Here is a 17718-nt window from a genome sequence, read left to right on the forward strand (position 1 = left end):
CAGTTCCTCCTTCCCTCCCTCCCATCGTGGCGTACATGGCTCAACACTGTGACACTCTGGCAGTGGGGAGATTGCTATCAGATAATTCCGAAACAGTGAGAAACCCCTCATGAATGCTTCTTTTCCCTGAGAACTGCACTGCAGCACAGTAGTTTGTAGCTGTGATCCATGACAGCAGATACATTCTGTGTTTTGTTTCCTAAACCGTTGAAGTGCGTAGTTTGGGAACTCCCAAACTACGCACTTCAAGCAGAAACAAATTGAAATGTAACTCATTGACACAGTTAATCTCAAATTGATTTTCAAAACAAAGGCTACAATGCACAAGAGAGCCTTTGAGTGAGGGTTCAGGAATAAGGACTGAAATGCAGACACACAAGAGTGAGGCTGAGGAACAAAACAATCTTAAATTGATGAAAGATTTAAAAGCGGTATGGTAGGCAGGGAGGTCTCTAAAGAAGGCAAGAGGTCATGCACGCAGACAGGTCAATCAAAGACGGGGCTCGTCTGTAGGGAGCAGGTCAGTGGGCGGGAGACTGATGAGCTGATGGACTAGGGTGAGAATGACACTGAGAACAAATGGTGGGAAGGTGAGAAAAAGGGTCTAGAAAGACCAGAGATGATTAAAGTCTGGCAACTGGAGAAATGACCTTAGAAGCAGATGAAATGATGAAACCATGACACTTTGAACATAACAATTATACAGCCTTACAATCACATCCAAGGAATACATTGGAAATACCCAAAGTAATACTTGCTAAGAATACAGACTGTTTGTGAGGCTTTTTGAGAACAAACAACCAAAAGAGGCTTTTTCATCAGTTGAATTGTGTAGGTGTCCTCACCATTACCAAAAGTGCTCAACTAAGGTGCCAAAAAACTAATTTTGTGGCATAAATATGCACTTCACAAACCCCTGAAATACACTCTAATGCAATAGTCCTGAGATGAATTTCAGCTTTGTGAAAGGTCAATGTGTCCTGATACTGTGAGACCTTTTTCTATTGAAGTGGCTACAGTTGATTGTGGTGTTGACCTGCTTTATTTTTTCAAGAGCTTTCCAATATGTTGTCAAAAATATTAGGAAAGCATCTGGGACTCACTGTGGCAATCGAATACATAACATAAACCACATGCCATACTCTAGTCTTTATTATTTTTCTGTGAACTGCCTCGCCTCTACCCCGCCACCCATGAGTTGTTGCCCCGCGGCCTGTTCCGAGGGCTGACAGACCTGACGATGGGGTGCCTCACGGCGGGGGCGGCTGGAGACCTCGCGTCCGGCGCCAACGGGTGAGCGCCCGCCACTCGGAACCATAAAACCAAGTCCCGGATTTCACCCGGGGGACATTCTGGAGGTATTGTGGCCGGGTGATGTGCCTCGTTGCTGGGGAGGTATGAGCCGAGAGTGGCGGGGTGTTATGGAGGCATATTTTATTTATTTGTATCCATCTAACCCTAACCCTAAAAAACCATAACTTCCACTAGGAAGCCACGTCCCCACCCAAACCTAACCCTTAAGAGAGTCACGGTTACTCCCGGATTTTACACGCGGGCCTTTGTGGCGGTATTGTAGCCGCGTAATGTTCCTCGTTGCTCAGACTGGATGAGCGCGTTTCTGCCGGAGACAGGCGGCGTGTTGTGGTAGTATTCTGACCGCGTAATAGGGAGAAGGAGAGGCGGTGGTGGAGAGGGAAAAAATGTTAAAATGTTGATTAGAAACGTATTTGTAATAAGTCAATGTAATAAGTCAAACACAAACGTAATCAGGAAGAAAATACGTTTTTGGTCAAACGTAATTGAGAATGCATTTTAGTTTTGGGGGAATGTAATTTTTAGGAGATGCAGTCGCATTGCCTGGTGCAGAGGTTCTGGCTAACAGCTGTCTGAAGCCCTCTTATTTACATCGCCACCTGAACACCAAGCATGCCAGTGCAAGTCAAAAGCCCCTTACGTTTTTTATATCGAAATTGGAGGAGTTACGAAAACAGCCCAAAACAACTGCAGTCTCATTCATGTGTTGGGTCTACAAAACACGCACTACGGGCTTCATATCTGGTCACAGAATAGCAGGAAAGGGGCTACCTCACACAATCGCCGAGACGTGTGCTTGCCAGCTGCCAAAGAGATGGTGGAATGTATGATTGGAGAGAGAGAAGCAAACAAGTTAACATGATCCCGGTGTCCAACAACACTGTTGCGCAGCATCAATGCTTTGTCCGAAGACATCCTGGCTACATTAGTCGGTCGCGTAAAGAGTGAGTTTTACTCTCTGCAAGTAGACGAGTCTACACATGTGGCCAATTTGGCCAATCTTCCGGTGTATGTTCGTTACCTTTTCGAAGGCACGGTGCAGGAAGTTTTATTGTCTTTTTTGTGTTTTTTATCTCGTAAACAAACGCCACGCGCGAGCAAACTGTTCTCTCATTGGTCCGATTTTTATGCGGCTATAAATAGGCTATGTTGCTTTTTTTTTTTTTTCAATATGTACCGAACATACAGAGAGTTGAAAAAACGTTTCTCTCCAGTCCAACATATAAGTGAATACAGATAATAAGGTGCAAAATAGATAAAGAAAACATTTAGACAACATATATATTAAGAAAAAAATAAATAAAAAAATTCAAATGTGTTCAAATGCAGATCATTCATTAAAACCGATGGAGCTCATCTGATCATTGTCCTCGTGTGGACCAGCCAAATGTCTTCACAAGTAAACATGTCCTCACAACAAAGGTGTTTTGCAAAAGGACTGGTCCACACAAGCACAGAGAGGAAAGACAGACTCAATGAGAAGATCTCTGGTTGCCTCTCATTACCAACTGCTTTCTGAATCACAACCAGCAGGGGGCAGCAGGTACCGCGTGTCTGGGTTACCATACCTCCCGAACGCCTCGGCAATCCATGCTCTGCAAAAAGTGTCCAGCGTTCCAAAGTAAGAACAACTTCCGAACAGACCTTTCATATTAATACAGTATGTGTTCCGGAAATGAACAGAAGGTGTGTTAATACAGAGTGATACATCATAAGTCATATTCTAATATCATAATAGTATGATGTAAACAACATTTGTCCTGCAGCAGCAGACAAGTTCAGTATAAACAAGCTCTAAAGGTGACGCGAACTCCTCCTCCAAACAACTTGCGCTTTTATTTTGAAGTACACATCGCTTGCATTCCGGTCCTATTCTGTCAAAGTGTTGTTAGCGTGATAGGCTACGGGATCATAGGAATGCCTAATTCTACCAGTAATGTCGGCGTCTTTACCCCAAGAAACGGAATTAATTGAGAGACACGAAGAAATGTGAGTCCGTCATCTTTAATATTGACCAGCATTGAGCCCGTTTGAGTCTGTGAGTCCTCCATGTCGAGTACTGTCACGAGTCTCCAGTCCAGACAGTTAGCTTAGCTAGCTGGAATACTTTAGGTAACGTTCACATTTACTCTTTAAATAGTTGTGGAGATGGAGTGGTTCCGGTGAGGCTCTTTCCCCTTCGGCTGTCAACTGTTGCCACATTGCCAACAAGACTGCGGTCAAGTCAGCAGACACTCAGATCTCCGTGGTCAACTCTGCAGACACTTAAATTGTAGTGCACCTATACGCTGAAACTTACGGTAAACGCAACCAAACGGCATAGGACGGAGATCTGAGTGTCTGCTGACTTGACCGCAGTGCCAACAAGCAATACATTCTCAGTGGGATATGCCATTCCACGTGTTTCAAAGTGTAGAAAAAGCACATCTCCGACCATGAAACAGCAGCGTTACCCTGGCTCTCTGTGCCCCGTACTGTTAGCGTCATGTCAATGCGTGTATACAGCACTCCTTAGTCTTTAACACTAGCCAGCAGTCACCCATTCACACACACACATCCATACACTGGTGGCAGAGGCTCAGAGGCTGCCATACAAGGTGCCTCATGCTCAGGAGAGGTGCACACGCGTATCTTACCAGGACACTTTGACATGTAGACTGCAGGAGCAAGGGATTGAACCTTCTGATTAGCGACGACCTCTACCTCCTGAGGTGTGTAATGGTTTGACCCAAGGGCGTAGGTTTGGTCTCAGCATTGGTAGGGACACTGGCAGCCCCCCCCCCCCCCGCCGCCGCATCAAAAAAAGTCTTAGTTGATATCAGGGGCGTTTCTAGGATTCAAAGAAAGGGGGGGCTTAGCCCCAAGGGGAGTGGCATGTTTTTTTTGGGGCCCATTTGGGGCCGCGGATATCCATTGTTTCAGACAGTTCATAGATTGGTTCAATCAAAGAGTGTGATTTTGCTCTGTAGTTTTGCTTGCATTCAGTATATGATAACACAAGAGACAGAATTTCAGGGTCATAGTGAAATTTGACAACACAAATATGAACGTTTCTCAAATAAAGAATATCCGCGTCACTCCCAAATCCTAATTCTTAAAGAGACCGCACACAATGGTTGGAGAATGGACCTGACAGTGTCAACTTCATATCGTTAAGTATGATGATAGGCTATTGGATTGTAATTTGAAGGGGGAGAAAACATACAAAACAGAACGCACGCACATATGTAGCATGTTAGAGTTATAAATAACTTGTCCATGTGAGAAACAATAGTTTAATTTAATGACATCACCAAAATATATATATTTTTTTTCTTCTTTTTTTTTTTTAAAGCCAATAATGCCAAATTATTTGGGGGGGGCTGAAGAACATTTGAGGGGGTCTTCGATTACAATTTTTAATTTTCAATGCGATTAATCGCGATTAAGCTTATTGTTATGGCAAAGTTCAATAATGAATTCAAAAGTAGTGTATTGCGCACTTTTATTTTAAAAGTACTGCTATATGAGCAAAAGGTCAATGACATTTGGTTTGTAAACACTTTAAACACATAAGGTGCTTTTTAACAGCAGTATTCCCTAGCAGTTCTATCTCTTCACTATCTGTGCTCAGTGTGTGACTTTATGTGAAACGTTCCACTGCTGTGCAACAGGAATAAAATGTTTCAGCTAAATGTCTGTCTTCATGACAGTCGGAGCATGTGAATGCAGCTCTACTGTTCATCAATATAATGCTGTAACTCAGAGGTAATGATGGTGACCCAGGGATCAAAGAATAAAGACACTTTACGCACAATTTAGGTGTATTTTCCCTTTAACTCACGAGATACTGGTAGTATGTTTTATACTTAATGTGAATATAAGTCATACTTTGTTGGCATCTTATTCTGAAAAGCGGATGTTCGTCTGAAGAAACCGGATGTTGTCTAACGTTAATCTTTCCGCTAACTTTCACGGTCCTTCGCTCGCTGCCGATCTGTGCCGTTTGAATGCATTTACCGTGAATTTCAGCATATATGTCACTAACATGTAAGTGTCTGCTGAGTTGACCACGGAGATCTGAGTGTCTGAGGCAATTAAAATTAACAAAATATTGGTGGGGACAATTGTGTCTTTCCCAAACTTTGGTCGTGACTAGTCGCTATGGACCCTATGCAAACCTACGCCCTTGGTTTGACCATTTGAAATGGTCTAGTACAGTGATTCTTAACCATGGGGCCACCTAGAGGGCCGCAAAAAACTTTCAGTTTTGCAGCTGTGGGCCGCGGGACCGCATAGGTTATCAATTGAAGACACCAGAGATATTACTGTTATCCATGAGACGCTCAGTTACAATATAGCTTGTGGCGGTAATGCATCAGTCAGTTGTTTAACAAGCTCCAACTAGAAAATGCATTTCCTGCTGAAAATGCGTTGGAATGCTGAAATCTGAAATTAATTGCAAAAACATTGCTGAAAATAGATATCCAATTAAAAAAAATTGCAAAAAGCTTAATAATTCAAAAAGTTTAAAGATTACAACTATGAAAAGTCATATCACCCCTCTACTGAAAGAGCTGAACATTTTGATATTCGAATGGTTTCTGTGGCTTAAAAAATTTCATCAGTGGTGATATTTGTAGTAGTAGAAGTTGTAGTCGAAGTATTATTAGTAGAAGTATTAGTAGCATTAGAATAAGTGCTAGTAGTAGCAGTAGTGATATTTGTAGTAGTAGTAGAAGTTGTAGTAATAGTAATGGCAGTAGAAGAAGTAGCAGTAGTAGTAGTACTTGTATAAGCAGTTGTACTAATAGCCGTAGTAGTAATACTACTTGTAGTAGCATGAATAGCAGTAGTAGCAGTTGTAGTATAAGTAATAGTAGTAGTGGTAGTAATAGCAGTGGTGGTAGTAATAATATTGATGGTAGCATTAATAGTAGTAGTAGTAGTAGTAGTAGTAGTAGTAGTGGTAATACTACTGTATATTAGCAGCAGCAGTAGTAGTTGTCGCAGTATTAGTCAGAGCATTACGTTTTTCAACAAAAAAGCCTAATTTTGAGCTTAACGTTTAAATATAGTTAATCCATAAGGTTTTATTTTTGAAAGAGTGGGGCCGGGATGGGGGAGAAAGGAGAGGAGACAGAATCAGAATGTATGAAACAGAGGTTATTAAATGACAGTCTTCATCGAAAGCATTCCAGTTAGATTTCACTCTGTGGGGCTTTTATTTTGAAAGGGTGGGACTGGGTGGGGGAGAAGAGACATAATCATAATGTTTGACACACATAAACAGAGGTTATTAAATGACAGTGTTCATCACAAGCATTTCAGGTAGAGTTCACTCTCTGGGGCTTTTATTTTGAAATGGGGTGGGGGGGGTGGAAAGTCCTCTTAAAATCTCTAAGACCTGAATGACTGTATGAGAGAGAGACAGAGAGAGAGAGCCTGCGTGCGTGTGTGTAACTGGTTGCCATGGTGATGACGCACCTGGTGTTAGAGGCAGACTGATTAAGAAACATTACAGTAAACAGTGATTTTGAACAAAGCCCCTTTTAACAAAAAGCAGGAGCCTGAGTGCCAAAATATGGATACCGTGAGAAAGATAAGACTCTGCCGAACGCGGAGATGTGTTTTTTATGTTTGTGGTATTAAAAATGTGAGCTCCAGAGCAATAGACAAAACTGGTACCGTCTGCTTTCTTTGAGAAATGAGTGGTCAGATTTAACATGGAGTCTAATGGAGCACTTTGTTGGAGTTCATGTTCAAAAATGAAGAAGCAGAAGAGTTTCAAAAAAGAGGGGACGGAAGAAATATAATAAAAGGTGGAATAAAGAATAGGATAACAATAGTTGGAATGCTTAACAGCATTCCAACAATAAGCAGAAGACGACACTCAGCTAGCCGCTAGCCTGTAGCGAAAGTTATGGATAAGTTTTTAAAAAGAAAAAATGAAGACGACAGTGGTGCCATACCCCCCCCCCCCCCCCAAAAGTCTAAATGTGTGCGCAAGTACAATCCTGACTTTCTTAAGTACGGCTTTGTGAACGGAGGCAGCGAGGCAGAGCCGAGGGCTCAGGTGTGGAATGTGGGCTAATGCTATCAAACGAAGCACTGAAGCCTTCAAAAATAAAGCGACACCTGGCCACGAAACATCCAACGCTCGTGGGAAAGCCTGTTGGGCTTCTTGTTGTGTATGCAGGTTTACATACACATGATAAATAAATGTCTTTGTGATCATCACATTGTATCATCTCATTTATTTGACAAGGGTTGTGCCTGTTCAACTCCACGAGGACGCCAGCGTCCTCGATCCCCTCCCCTTCCGTTCCTACAACTTGCTTGCGCAAACTACGTCACAAAACATGGCCGTGTTTGGTGTCCCAGCATGCCCAAAACCCTCATCTTTGCAAATAAATCATCGATTTTCTTTCATTTCTTATGGATTTTTCACAAAAAACACACACACTGTCCAAAGTCACCATAACCGCTGCAAGTCGGATCTTGCAGCATTTCGACGGAAAAAGACACATTACAGACCCGACAATGTGCTAGCGGATGTTACCATGGAGGTAGTGGCTTCAGAAAACGCTAGTACTTATAGTGCAAACCTTGACTGTTTCTTACGTAAGCCGTAAACCAACGTATAACCTTTGCGTAAATGAGCTACCCACATACTCGACCGTGCGCTCGGTCGCAGCCATTACGCACAGCAAGTCCGCTACTCACACACCACGTCTTCGACCATATATACATAGTTTTTGCAATTTGCAAAGGCTAAAAATAAAAGGAAAATACTATAATATCAAAATATAAAGGGAGAAACACCTTTAGTGTGTCAGAATATCATTTGGTTACCATGTGTCCATTTGGGTCTCCAAATATCCTTTTAGAGCTCCGTCTGGATCTCTTCATGGAAGAAACACTGTAGAATGGTCATACTTTGTCCAATCTTCTTCAAATTTGTTCACTGATAGTGTAGTTACAGCCCTATACTGTCCTTTACCTGTACAGATACAGCCACAGGCAGTTATTTATACTGAAAGATACTTTTTTATTTTATGCGGACAAAAATCTTCAATTTGTACTGACTCCAAAGGCCCACTGCTCTGTTTCTGTGTGACCTACAGGTTTTCTGACACTTTTCATGCATATAGTCAGAGTGGTTCAGAAGCTACAGCCATTTTAATTTGGGTATGTCATTTTAGGCGGTTTTGCTCCAAAATAGGGGTGGAGTTGAACAGGTAACAATATAGTTATTGAATACAAATCAAACCAAGAGTGAGATCAATTAGTTAAACTAATAGTGTTAATATTTGAATGGGCCCCGGGACACTTTGTACTTGAAAAGTTGGGCCCCGAGGTCAAAAAGGTTAATCCTGCTCAGTATGAGAGGAACCGCAGGTTCAGACATTTGGTGTATGTGCTTGGCTGAGGAGCCAATGGTGCGAAGCTATCATCTGTGGGATTATGACTGAATGCCTCTAAGTCAGAATCCCGCCTAGACGTTTTAAGAACCCCTGGTCTAGTAATAGAACCACCAGTCCTGTATCCTTGTGACACAGCTGCTTTGCGTGTGTGTGTGTGTGTGTGTGTGTGTGTGCGTGTGCGTGTGCGCCATCAGTTTAGGACGGAGAGCAGAGCTGCTGGAGCAGATGGAGAGTCTCAGAGAGCAGCTGAAGATCCAGAGGAGGCAGCAGGTGAAGGAGTCTGAGGCGGCGCTCCACAGGAACAGCTCACTGCTGCAGGTAGTCAGGCTGATCCTGCATCCTGCTATGAGCCATACTGTTGCTGGGTGTGTTGGTGTGGTCTACTCACACACTGCTTTCACTGTGATTGGTTGAAGCTCTCCTGTGTGGCCGTGTACAGACTGTGCTTGATTGACACCTTGACTGCGTTTTTGAAAAAGTTAAAAAACAACACTGATTGATTAATTAGTGAGTCAACTGAAAATAGTTTAAGCCTTTAATCAAGTGAAGTGCTTTAAACGGGGCAGTACCTCTCATCGTTGGCTCAGGGGAATTTTCACTTTTTTGACATTTGTATTGAGTAAACAGCCAATCAATCAAAAAAGAACAATTTGGATTAATTGAAGATGAAATAGCCGTTAGTGGCAGCCATTGTACACCTTCACCCTCCTTGTGTTGGTGTTTCAGTGTTTGAACTGTTGTGAGTTTGTGTCGACGTTGCCAAAAGAAGAAGAATCTTTTGCTCTCTGAAAATGCTGGCTGGTTTATTCAATGCATTCATTATCTATAACCCAGGGATTTAGAAACATTTAAATGCATATTGAGTATATATGCATTGTAGGGCTAAGATGTGCATGAAGATGAAAGAGTTCATATGAACTGTTCCTGCAGGATTTACAGAAGATAGAAGAGCGTCTCAGAGGAGGATGGCGGCCCCGCCCACAGCTCCTGGCTCTGGAGGTACCACGCTTCTGTTTATCAAATGCTGGCAACTTTCTGACAGTGTCTTGCACCACAAGTTCACATTTCAGGTCAGATTTGCTGCTAATTTGCAGTTGTCTCTCTGTTCTAGACGAGATACTGGGCGTCTGTGGAAGAATCTCTCCCAGCCTGGGAGCACTTTCTCCTGGGTAAAGGCCCACACCCTACTCATGGTCCAGCACAGCCACCCAGAAGACCCAGACAGAAAGCCAGCACAGCCAGAGGCCAGGGCCTGCCTCCTCGCCCAAAACCCAGGACCGCTCCATCAGAGCGCTGATGCTGAACGAGTCCCTGCAGCCAGAGAGAGAGATTCTCAAACCCCATTCAGACCCTCCTTTATCAGCATCCTACCATCAGGGTTGGAGGCTTTGGTGAACAATGCTTTTCTCTGTGCAATGGATTCAGTGATACAAACATTTAGAAAGGAGAGAGAGAGGGAGAGTGAGCAAGAGAAGGGAGAACGAGTGTGTTTGAACTCTACTGCAGGCTGATGTCTCTGCCAGCAGTGTGTCCCCTGAATGAGACCGCTGTCAGAGGGACATGCACTAGTCCACTACAGACACTTCTATTTAATATTCATTCAAGCATTCAGGGATCATTTGTTGTCATTATGCAACACAGGGATGCACAACTACTTCATTTGTAACCCAACAAACACACGACAAACTCAAGTAAAACAGTCGTACATTCCTGTAGTGCATTAGTTTGAATTTGTGCCTTAATGAATGAAAAGAGCAGCAACAGAAACAATTCTCTGCTCAGATAACATGGCCGACATCTTCATATTAAAGATGAGGACAACACTGTCCATCAACTGTGACTGTGTTTGAGCACCAAGTATCATGATGTGAACACAGAGTCCACCAGAGTCCTGCTCTCTGTCCTGATGTCCGCCCCTCAAGTGCAGTTTGATCCTGAACCACGACGGATCCAGGTCTCTGTGAAGATGTGGGCTCAACAGTCGGCAACCTCCAGCTGCTGTCATCCATCTGGGCTCTCCTCCCTGGGGCCGTTTGGGGGGCCGTGGACCTCTGCACTGAATCCAACCCCCACGCAGAAGTTGAACGTATTCTGACATATCGATGGCCGAAGAGCAAAACCTGAAAAATCTGAAAAATTCCTGGATAATTTTGCAGATTGGATATTTTGCACTTGGTGCAAGTTGGAGGAGGTTCTACAAAAAGATGCTCTGAATTAAGTTTCAACAAAGGGCGGGATTATTTGAAGACAGACTGAATATGAACAGCCTTCCGTGTTCTCATCATCCAAAGTGAAATCCGGCAATCAGAAAATTCTGCAGATAGGAGGTTTTGCGTTTTGGCCCTTGATATGTCATTAGTGATGAACACTTTAAAAAAAAAACGAAGACAAAAATGTATCGAAATTCATGTACATGCGCCGTCGTTGCCATAGCAACTGATCTACAAATCGATGCATGAAGAGGAGCGATGATCACTTTAGATCTCCACTAAAGTCTGGAAAGAGAACATGCTGTTGTTGCTTTATTCTAAAATCATCATCAGACACTTCTTTGCGTTCATTTATTTCATCTTAGTTTTTAATTTTCTTCACTGTTTTTTAAGTAAAATATATTTTAAAATGAAGTTCATGACTGTACTGACGTTGTTGACAGTATAACATGGTATGTGTATTGAAAGCAGGATGTTGACTTTGTGACGCTGATGCTGAGTGATCTCTGCTGTCTGTTGTTCGCAGTGTGGTTTCACGACCACTAGAGGGAGCCAGTGTCTACACTCGAAGAGAAGAGAGAAAGCTTTGGACTCTGCATTACAAGATGAATGATAATCGTTTATCATATAGTTGTACACCACCATGTGGGAAAACACAACTCAAATGACAAACTGATCTATCTGATGTTTACAGCAGTGGAATCAGTTTTCTGCTTTGAATGCGTGATTTGTTTATATCTGACAATATGATCACGTGATCACAGTAGGATTCCACTGAGACTCTTTGTTTTAAATGAAGACACTGCTGTACTGATGGAATCAAACATTGATGCATTAAATAAGTTTGGTTTATTTTGTAGAAATTGTAGATTTTCATGAGTTCTTGAATATATATTACGTTGCTGGTATACCTATAGGCACCGGTACATCTGCAGCAGTTTGAGCTCTGTTGGTTGTAAAATGAGCCAACATGCATTATGACTGCCTCCATGATGTCACAGGGGCAACACCAACACATTGCACACTGTACATGTGAGTGAAGTAGTGTGTGGATGTACAGAACCGACAGAGGGGTAATGAGAGGAACATCTGACCATATGCAAAAGAAACGGGGCACCTGCTGGTTCACTGGGTGGACCCCCCCCTCTCTCTTTACCCCCTAATTGTCGGTGATCAGACCTGCGCTGGGCTGACGCGGAGTGGCGGCTTGACAAACGCAATCATCCGGACAGCCGGGGTTGAAGTGGCCCGTGGTTGGCAGCTGCCTTGGCTCCTCAGCTGGGGCCCCAGTGCTGCAGGCCCTCGGGGGCCAACTAGCCAGAGACTAGTCTGGGTGTTGGGGTGCTGGTTTAGTGAAGGGGCAGGACAGTGCTGTGAGGTCAAGGCCAGGATTCAAGGAAGCTAGAGGGGTGGGGGAGGTATTAAAGCTGTGTGTCCGATCACGGGTGACAGGATCGGATGGTGGGAGGGTGAGGGGGCGAGAGGGGTGATGAAGACGCCATGTAGTGAATTATCTAAAAGGGTTTTGAAGAGCACGATCTGGAGCCCTTCCAAATGACTAGCCCTGCATGATGTATTCTAATGGCCGAGGCCCCCGGGGCTGCTGGATCCCAGTCGCCCCTGTTGTCAGTGACCAGACCTCATTTCATCCTGCCAGCCAACAACGTTGACCCCCTCAGACGGCTGCCCGGCTCTCCTCCAGCCCTCTGTCCCTGGTGCCATGGATCCGGAGCCATGCGATTATGCAACATGGTTTGGCTATTGAGAGCCCACTGAGAGCCCTGACAGATAATTGGCTGAGCCCAGAGCCGCGCAAATGGTTAAGTGTGGACTCCAGTTGATTGGATAATGGGTAATTGCACGCTGCATTTCATTCAGTGATATGCTGCGGGTGTAGCAGGGGCAAGTGAAGGGGAGGGAGAGAATGGAGGAGGGAAAATATTTTGGCGTGCTGCGTTTTTTGCAGCCCATTATTTCACACTTTGGGTCTGTTGCATTTGTTTGGATCTCGAGCACGGAGAGATCACAGATTTGTATCAACTGCCGATGCCATTTAAATTGCAAATGACTGTTGAAGTTTATTGTTGAAGAGTATCATTTTCTCTCACTGGGACTTCAGAGATCGGAGCGGCCGCTGAGCGCTGTGCCTGGTGGCGCTGTTTGAGGCTTCCCTCTGACCCTGAGTGAGCCTGTAAGTCCAGAGTCTGTCCTTTGATCATGGGATGTCACCTCTACTTAGGAGCCCGGGCTGCCAGCTCTTTGTCTCCTCCGTCACAGAGGCCTCCATGGTTGTCATGTTGCCTTACATTAAGTAGAAGGCTTCATGTTGTACACTAAGAGGAAGCAACACTGGCCTTAAGGTAGCCTGGCTCGGCTCCCCGTGGACTGCACCACACAAGTGTAACATTTCCTCTTTAACACTGTAATCACAAACCTCTCGGCTCTCCTGCAGCCCCTTCCGACACAAAAAGCTTTTTTCATTTTTTATTTTTGAAATGACCTGCACTCAAACAGAACCAGCTTTCTGGAGCTAATGTGAGAATCCTTTCCCGGCTGGACTTGAATATACTAGAGCTGCATTTTGTCTCTTAGAGAATCGCGGTGGGGGGGGGGGTTGCGCTTGCTGAATTCCACTTCACTCGCTGTATCGAGTCAGAGTGTGCGGTGCTATTCATATCGACTGGCGGATTAAGTGGGCTGCTGAAAGGACACGTACAAATTTTGTGTTTGTGTTCTTGCGCCTTTTGTTGATATCGATTGTGCCTTGGCATGGATTCCCACATGGCACCGGCGCCTTGTGTTTGATTCTTAATGAAGGCCTTTATCACGCTCTAATCAGTTTACTATCACACATACGAGTCAAAGCAAACACTTCAGTGTGTTTCTTACTTGAGAAAAAGCACACGGGTAATCACTCATCTGATTGGGTTTTGACTGCTGCAGTGCCACGTTAAAAACATCGGTAGCTTTTACGGCAGAGAGGGACATCTTATCACACCTGGTTTACTACATCACACACATCAGGGTAGATTCAGGAAGTAGTGTGCTTTTACAGAGACATGGTCCCAATCCCAACGTCCCCTCAGGCCGTAAACCCTAAGCCCTCTGGGATTTAACTCACGTCACTTGGTAAATGGTTGAGTGTGAGAGGCCGCAAGGGCCTCAAATGGCATAAATATGCCATTTGACTGTATGTAAGAAGTAGACGTAGTCACCTCGACTATAGTTTTGAAGCCTTTGGTTTGGTGTTTTGGTCGCCCCCATCTTGGTTTTTGTAACCAGAGAGACATCAGAGGGTGGAGCTAAGTACTATTACCTTTCATGAACTGAAAACACACTGTGAAAGGTTTAAAGTTATGAGATGAAAACACAGAAAGCTCTCAAACCACCTAAAGCATCCCCTGCTTTATGGTCTGTTTGACTCTAAATGGACCATAATGTACTAAATGAACATCATGCTGTATTGAAGAAGACTTGAAACTAGAGATTGAGACCATAAACTCATGTTTACAATGTTTACTGAGGTAATAAATCAAGAGAGAAGTAGAGTCATTTTCTCATAGACTTCTATACAACCAGAGGAGTCGCCCCCTGGTGGACACTAGAGAGAATGCAGCTTTAACACATGAAGCTTTGACTTCAGACCCGGGGGTCCTGATTCTGACTAGGTGTCTATATGACAAGTTGGGAATGACAAAGGGTTGAACCTTCATAATGGAGTCAGTTTGGTGACTAAGAGGTTTGTGACGTAACATTAAGGTGTATGTTGTCTCTCTGTTCTAGACGAGATACTGGGTCTGTGGAGGTACTATCACATTGGCTTCACTTTTCAGAAGTGGAGGTTGTCGCCTGATAAATATGAATGGGACAGCACTTTACGGCAACTTACGTTACCTTGATAACACCGAAACTTATTATTACAATTGTGGGTTTTGTTCAGTGTCTGATTTGAACGTCTTCTAGGCTCTTGCCTTACAAGATGAGAGGTAATTGTTAATTAATCTATTTACACATTTCTGTTAAAACAGATTCAATAAGCAAAATGAAAATAAGTAGTTGTTGAAATAAATTCCATGTGTTTAATTCTTAAATCCTTAATGTTTCTGTTTACATTGAATGTGCCAGTCTTAACCATGTGCCGTCATCATTGTTTCCTTTCTTTAACGCCTCGAGGCTTCCCCCTGGTGTTTAACATCATAACTCTATGAATTGTGGGTAATTCTCTTAGGCAAAGACTGCAGCAATGCCGATCTACGGAAAGTGTGGATAAAGGGCTGAAGATGTCTGTGAGAGAGCCCTCAAACACTCCATGATGTGACAGTGGAACCGAACTACAAGCCTCAATGTCCGGGAGTGTTGGCGGTGGGAGGCTCTCAGCTCTGACCAGGGTCCTACAACGGACCCTGCTCCACGGACCCTGCTCCTCGGACCCTGCTCCTCGGACCCTGCTCCCCGGACCCTGCTCCACAGACTCTCATCAGTGGTTTCAGATGTTCCTCGTGTTCAGGCTGCTTTAGTGGATTTGAAGCGTGTCTTGGTTAAACGTTGAGTAACAGTGATACTCGTTACCCAGAGAGGTTGAAGGAGAGATATGTTTGTAAATGTTACGTTTACCTAACAACCTGTGGAGCTAACGTTAGCAGAGTACGTTAGCACATCATTAACTAGCATTAGCACCGCTATGCTAAGCTAGCTACTGAAGGCATACTGAATGTATACACATGCTGCTTTAGCTTTTTAATGATTGAATAAAGAGCTACTCAGTTTTACAGGAACACTGCTGTTCCTTCATGTCATTGTCTTCTGTCTGGATCTCCAGGTGATGTGGTGCTTCACTTTTACACTGATCTGTAGCTTTAGCTTCTGTCTTTTTCTTTTTAACCGGTTTAACATCCTGGATATATCACAAACACACATTGCAGCCCTTCTGTATGCATCTGTGGCTTCACTTTTTCGTTAGTGTGGGCTGCATCGTAACGCTGTCAGCTTGACAGATACATTTGTATTAGAACAAAAAGGAACATCCATGTATTGGATATGATTCAAAGATAGCACATAAAACAGCTAACAATCTAAACTGCACCTCTTCTCTACTCAAAGCATTTGAACAAACACCTTGTGCAGAAATAAATACGCATTTTACAACTCAAAAAAAATAAAAGCACAAGATAATTTATAACCAACGTATAATGTTTAATATTCATATGACCAGCCAAAAAAAAGTAACTAAACAGAATAATATCATTAAAAGTTAAGCAATATGTAAGAAAGTAATTGGCACATGAAAAGAGAAATGTGTTCAATCTGGATTTAAAAATTGCAGCATTTGGTGCAAATCTAAGATCTTGGGCAGTTTGTTATGGACGGTGCAGCTGAGCTGAGTCCATGGATCTAAAGTTCATTTAAATGTATACAAACAAACATGAGCTCCAGATTCTCAAAGGTGGGGACAGCTTCTATAGCTTCTTTACATAACTGTAAATTGAATAGCTTCGTGTTTTGCAGATCAAAATGAACAGGCAGTTTGAAGACATCCCTTTGTTCTCTGGGTATTGGTCATAATTCATGATGTTTTTAAGATGAAATGACAAAAAGCATTGTGATGTGTTGCCCTGCAAGTGAATGTTTCCACAACTCATTCATCACTAAGCGAGTTCATCTCAGTCAGCCTCTTGTTGGCTTAGCCTGGCTCAACTAAACCTAACATCAGTGATCCTGGATGATCTGTCCAAATGTTAAATCCCTGACAAAACAACTTCAAAAGCTTTGTAACAAACTGCCAATCATATAGTCCATTTATTAAGGGATGATCCCTGTAAGTCAAATAAAGAATCAGTGAGGTAAAAGATGCTGAATCTATCTACAGCAGCTCATCTACACTTCTATTAAACCTCAGAACCGCTGCTTTCATCTCTACAGTCTTAGTATTATCAGCACTATTTAAGCATGAAAACATGCTGTTGCTGTTATTTCATTTGTTTTAATGTCTAGTGTGTTTAATGTGAGCGAGCAGAGTGCTTCATCACTCACACGGTGGCCTGAAGTGAAGGAGGAGAGGCCGTTTCCCAGCAGGGCCGGGTCAGGTCAGAAGGATTAGCCGTGGCACCGGACATCCCCAGATCAACTGATCCTCCCTGACAAAGACACACGGCTCTAATGCCACTAGAGGAGATGTGAGTTCAGCCGGAGCGTGATGGGGAAAATGGCTCCCTGCTTTGCAGCGGCAGATGATCAAATTAATTTGCTTGTAATTAGCTGGACAAAGAGATGCATATTTGAATAGACTGTGATGTGTGTGTGTGTGTGTGTGTGTGTGTGTGCGTGTGTGTGTGTGTGTGTGTGTGTGTGTGTTAATTTGTCTTGTCGGCATCATTTCATACTTTTTTGTTTGTTTTTCACTAATACATAGTACTAAATATTACTGTTTGATTTTGTTGTGGTGTCCAATAGCAGACCCAAACTTTACTGACTCTGTTCACCCAATAGTGTAACCCAATATGATTGCACATCTAATACACGTACATTAATCTGTGGGACTCAGTGTGTTTAACACCATGTTTACACTGCAGGCCGTGCCAGCCAAGTCTGCATTCCTACTACATCTGATGGCCATATGTTTTCATGCATACAATGACTCATAATTGTGTGTTAACACTGAGAATAAGCTCTTCTCATCACAAGGATGGGAGAATGGAGTACAATAGTATATATATATATACATATATATATATACAGTATATGTATATATATATGTATATATATACATATATGTATATATATATATATAT

General features: G+C 43.2%; 1 protein-coding gene across 1 annotated transcript; it reads left to right on the forward strand.

Moving 5' to 3' along the window:
- The first annotated feature begins 3191 nt into the window (after window positions 1–3191).
- Window positions 3192–14237, forward strand: cep15 (centrosomal protein 15). Its single transcript, XM_031875878.1, has 4 exons — window positions 3192–3303; window positions 8915–9038; window positions 9651–9719; window positions 9832–14237. Exons 1-4 carry the CDS (start codon window positions 3251–3253, stop codon window positions 10015–10017), a joined length of 432 nt encoding a protein of 143 aa, XP_031731738.1. The 5' UTR covers window positions 3192–3250; the 3' UTR covers window positions 10018–14237.
- The last annotated feature ends 3481 nt before the right edge of the window (window positions 14238–17718 follow it).

The sequence above is a fragment of the Anarrhichthys ocellatus genome, unplaced genomic scaffold (genome assembly GCF_004355925.1).
Source record: "Anarrhichthys ocellatus isolate YVR2014 unplaced genomic scaffold, GSC_Weel_1.0 scaffold99, whole genome shotgun sequence".
NCBI lineage: Eukaryota > Metazoa > Chordata > Actinopteri > Perciformes > Anarhichadidae > Anarrhichthys > Anarrhichthys ocellatus.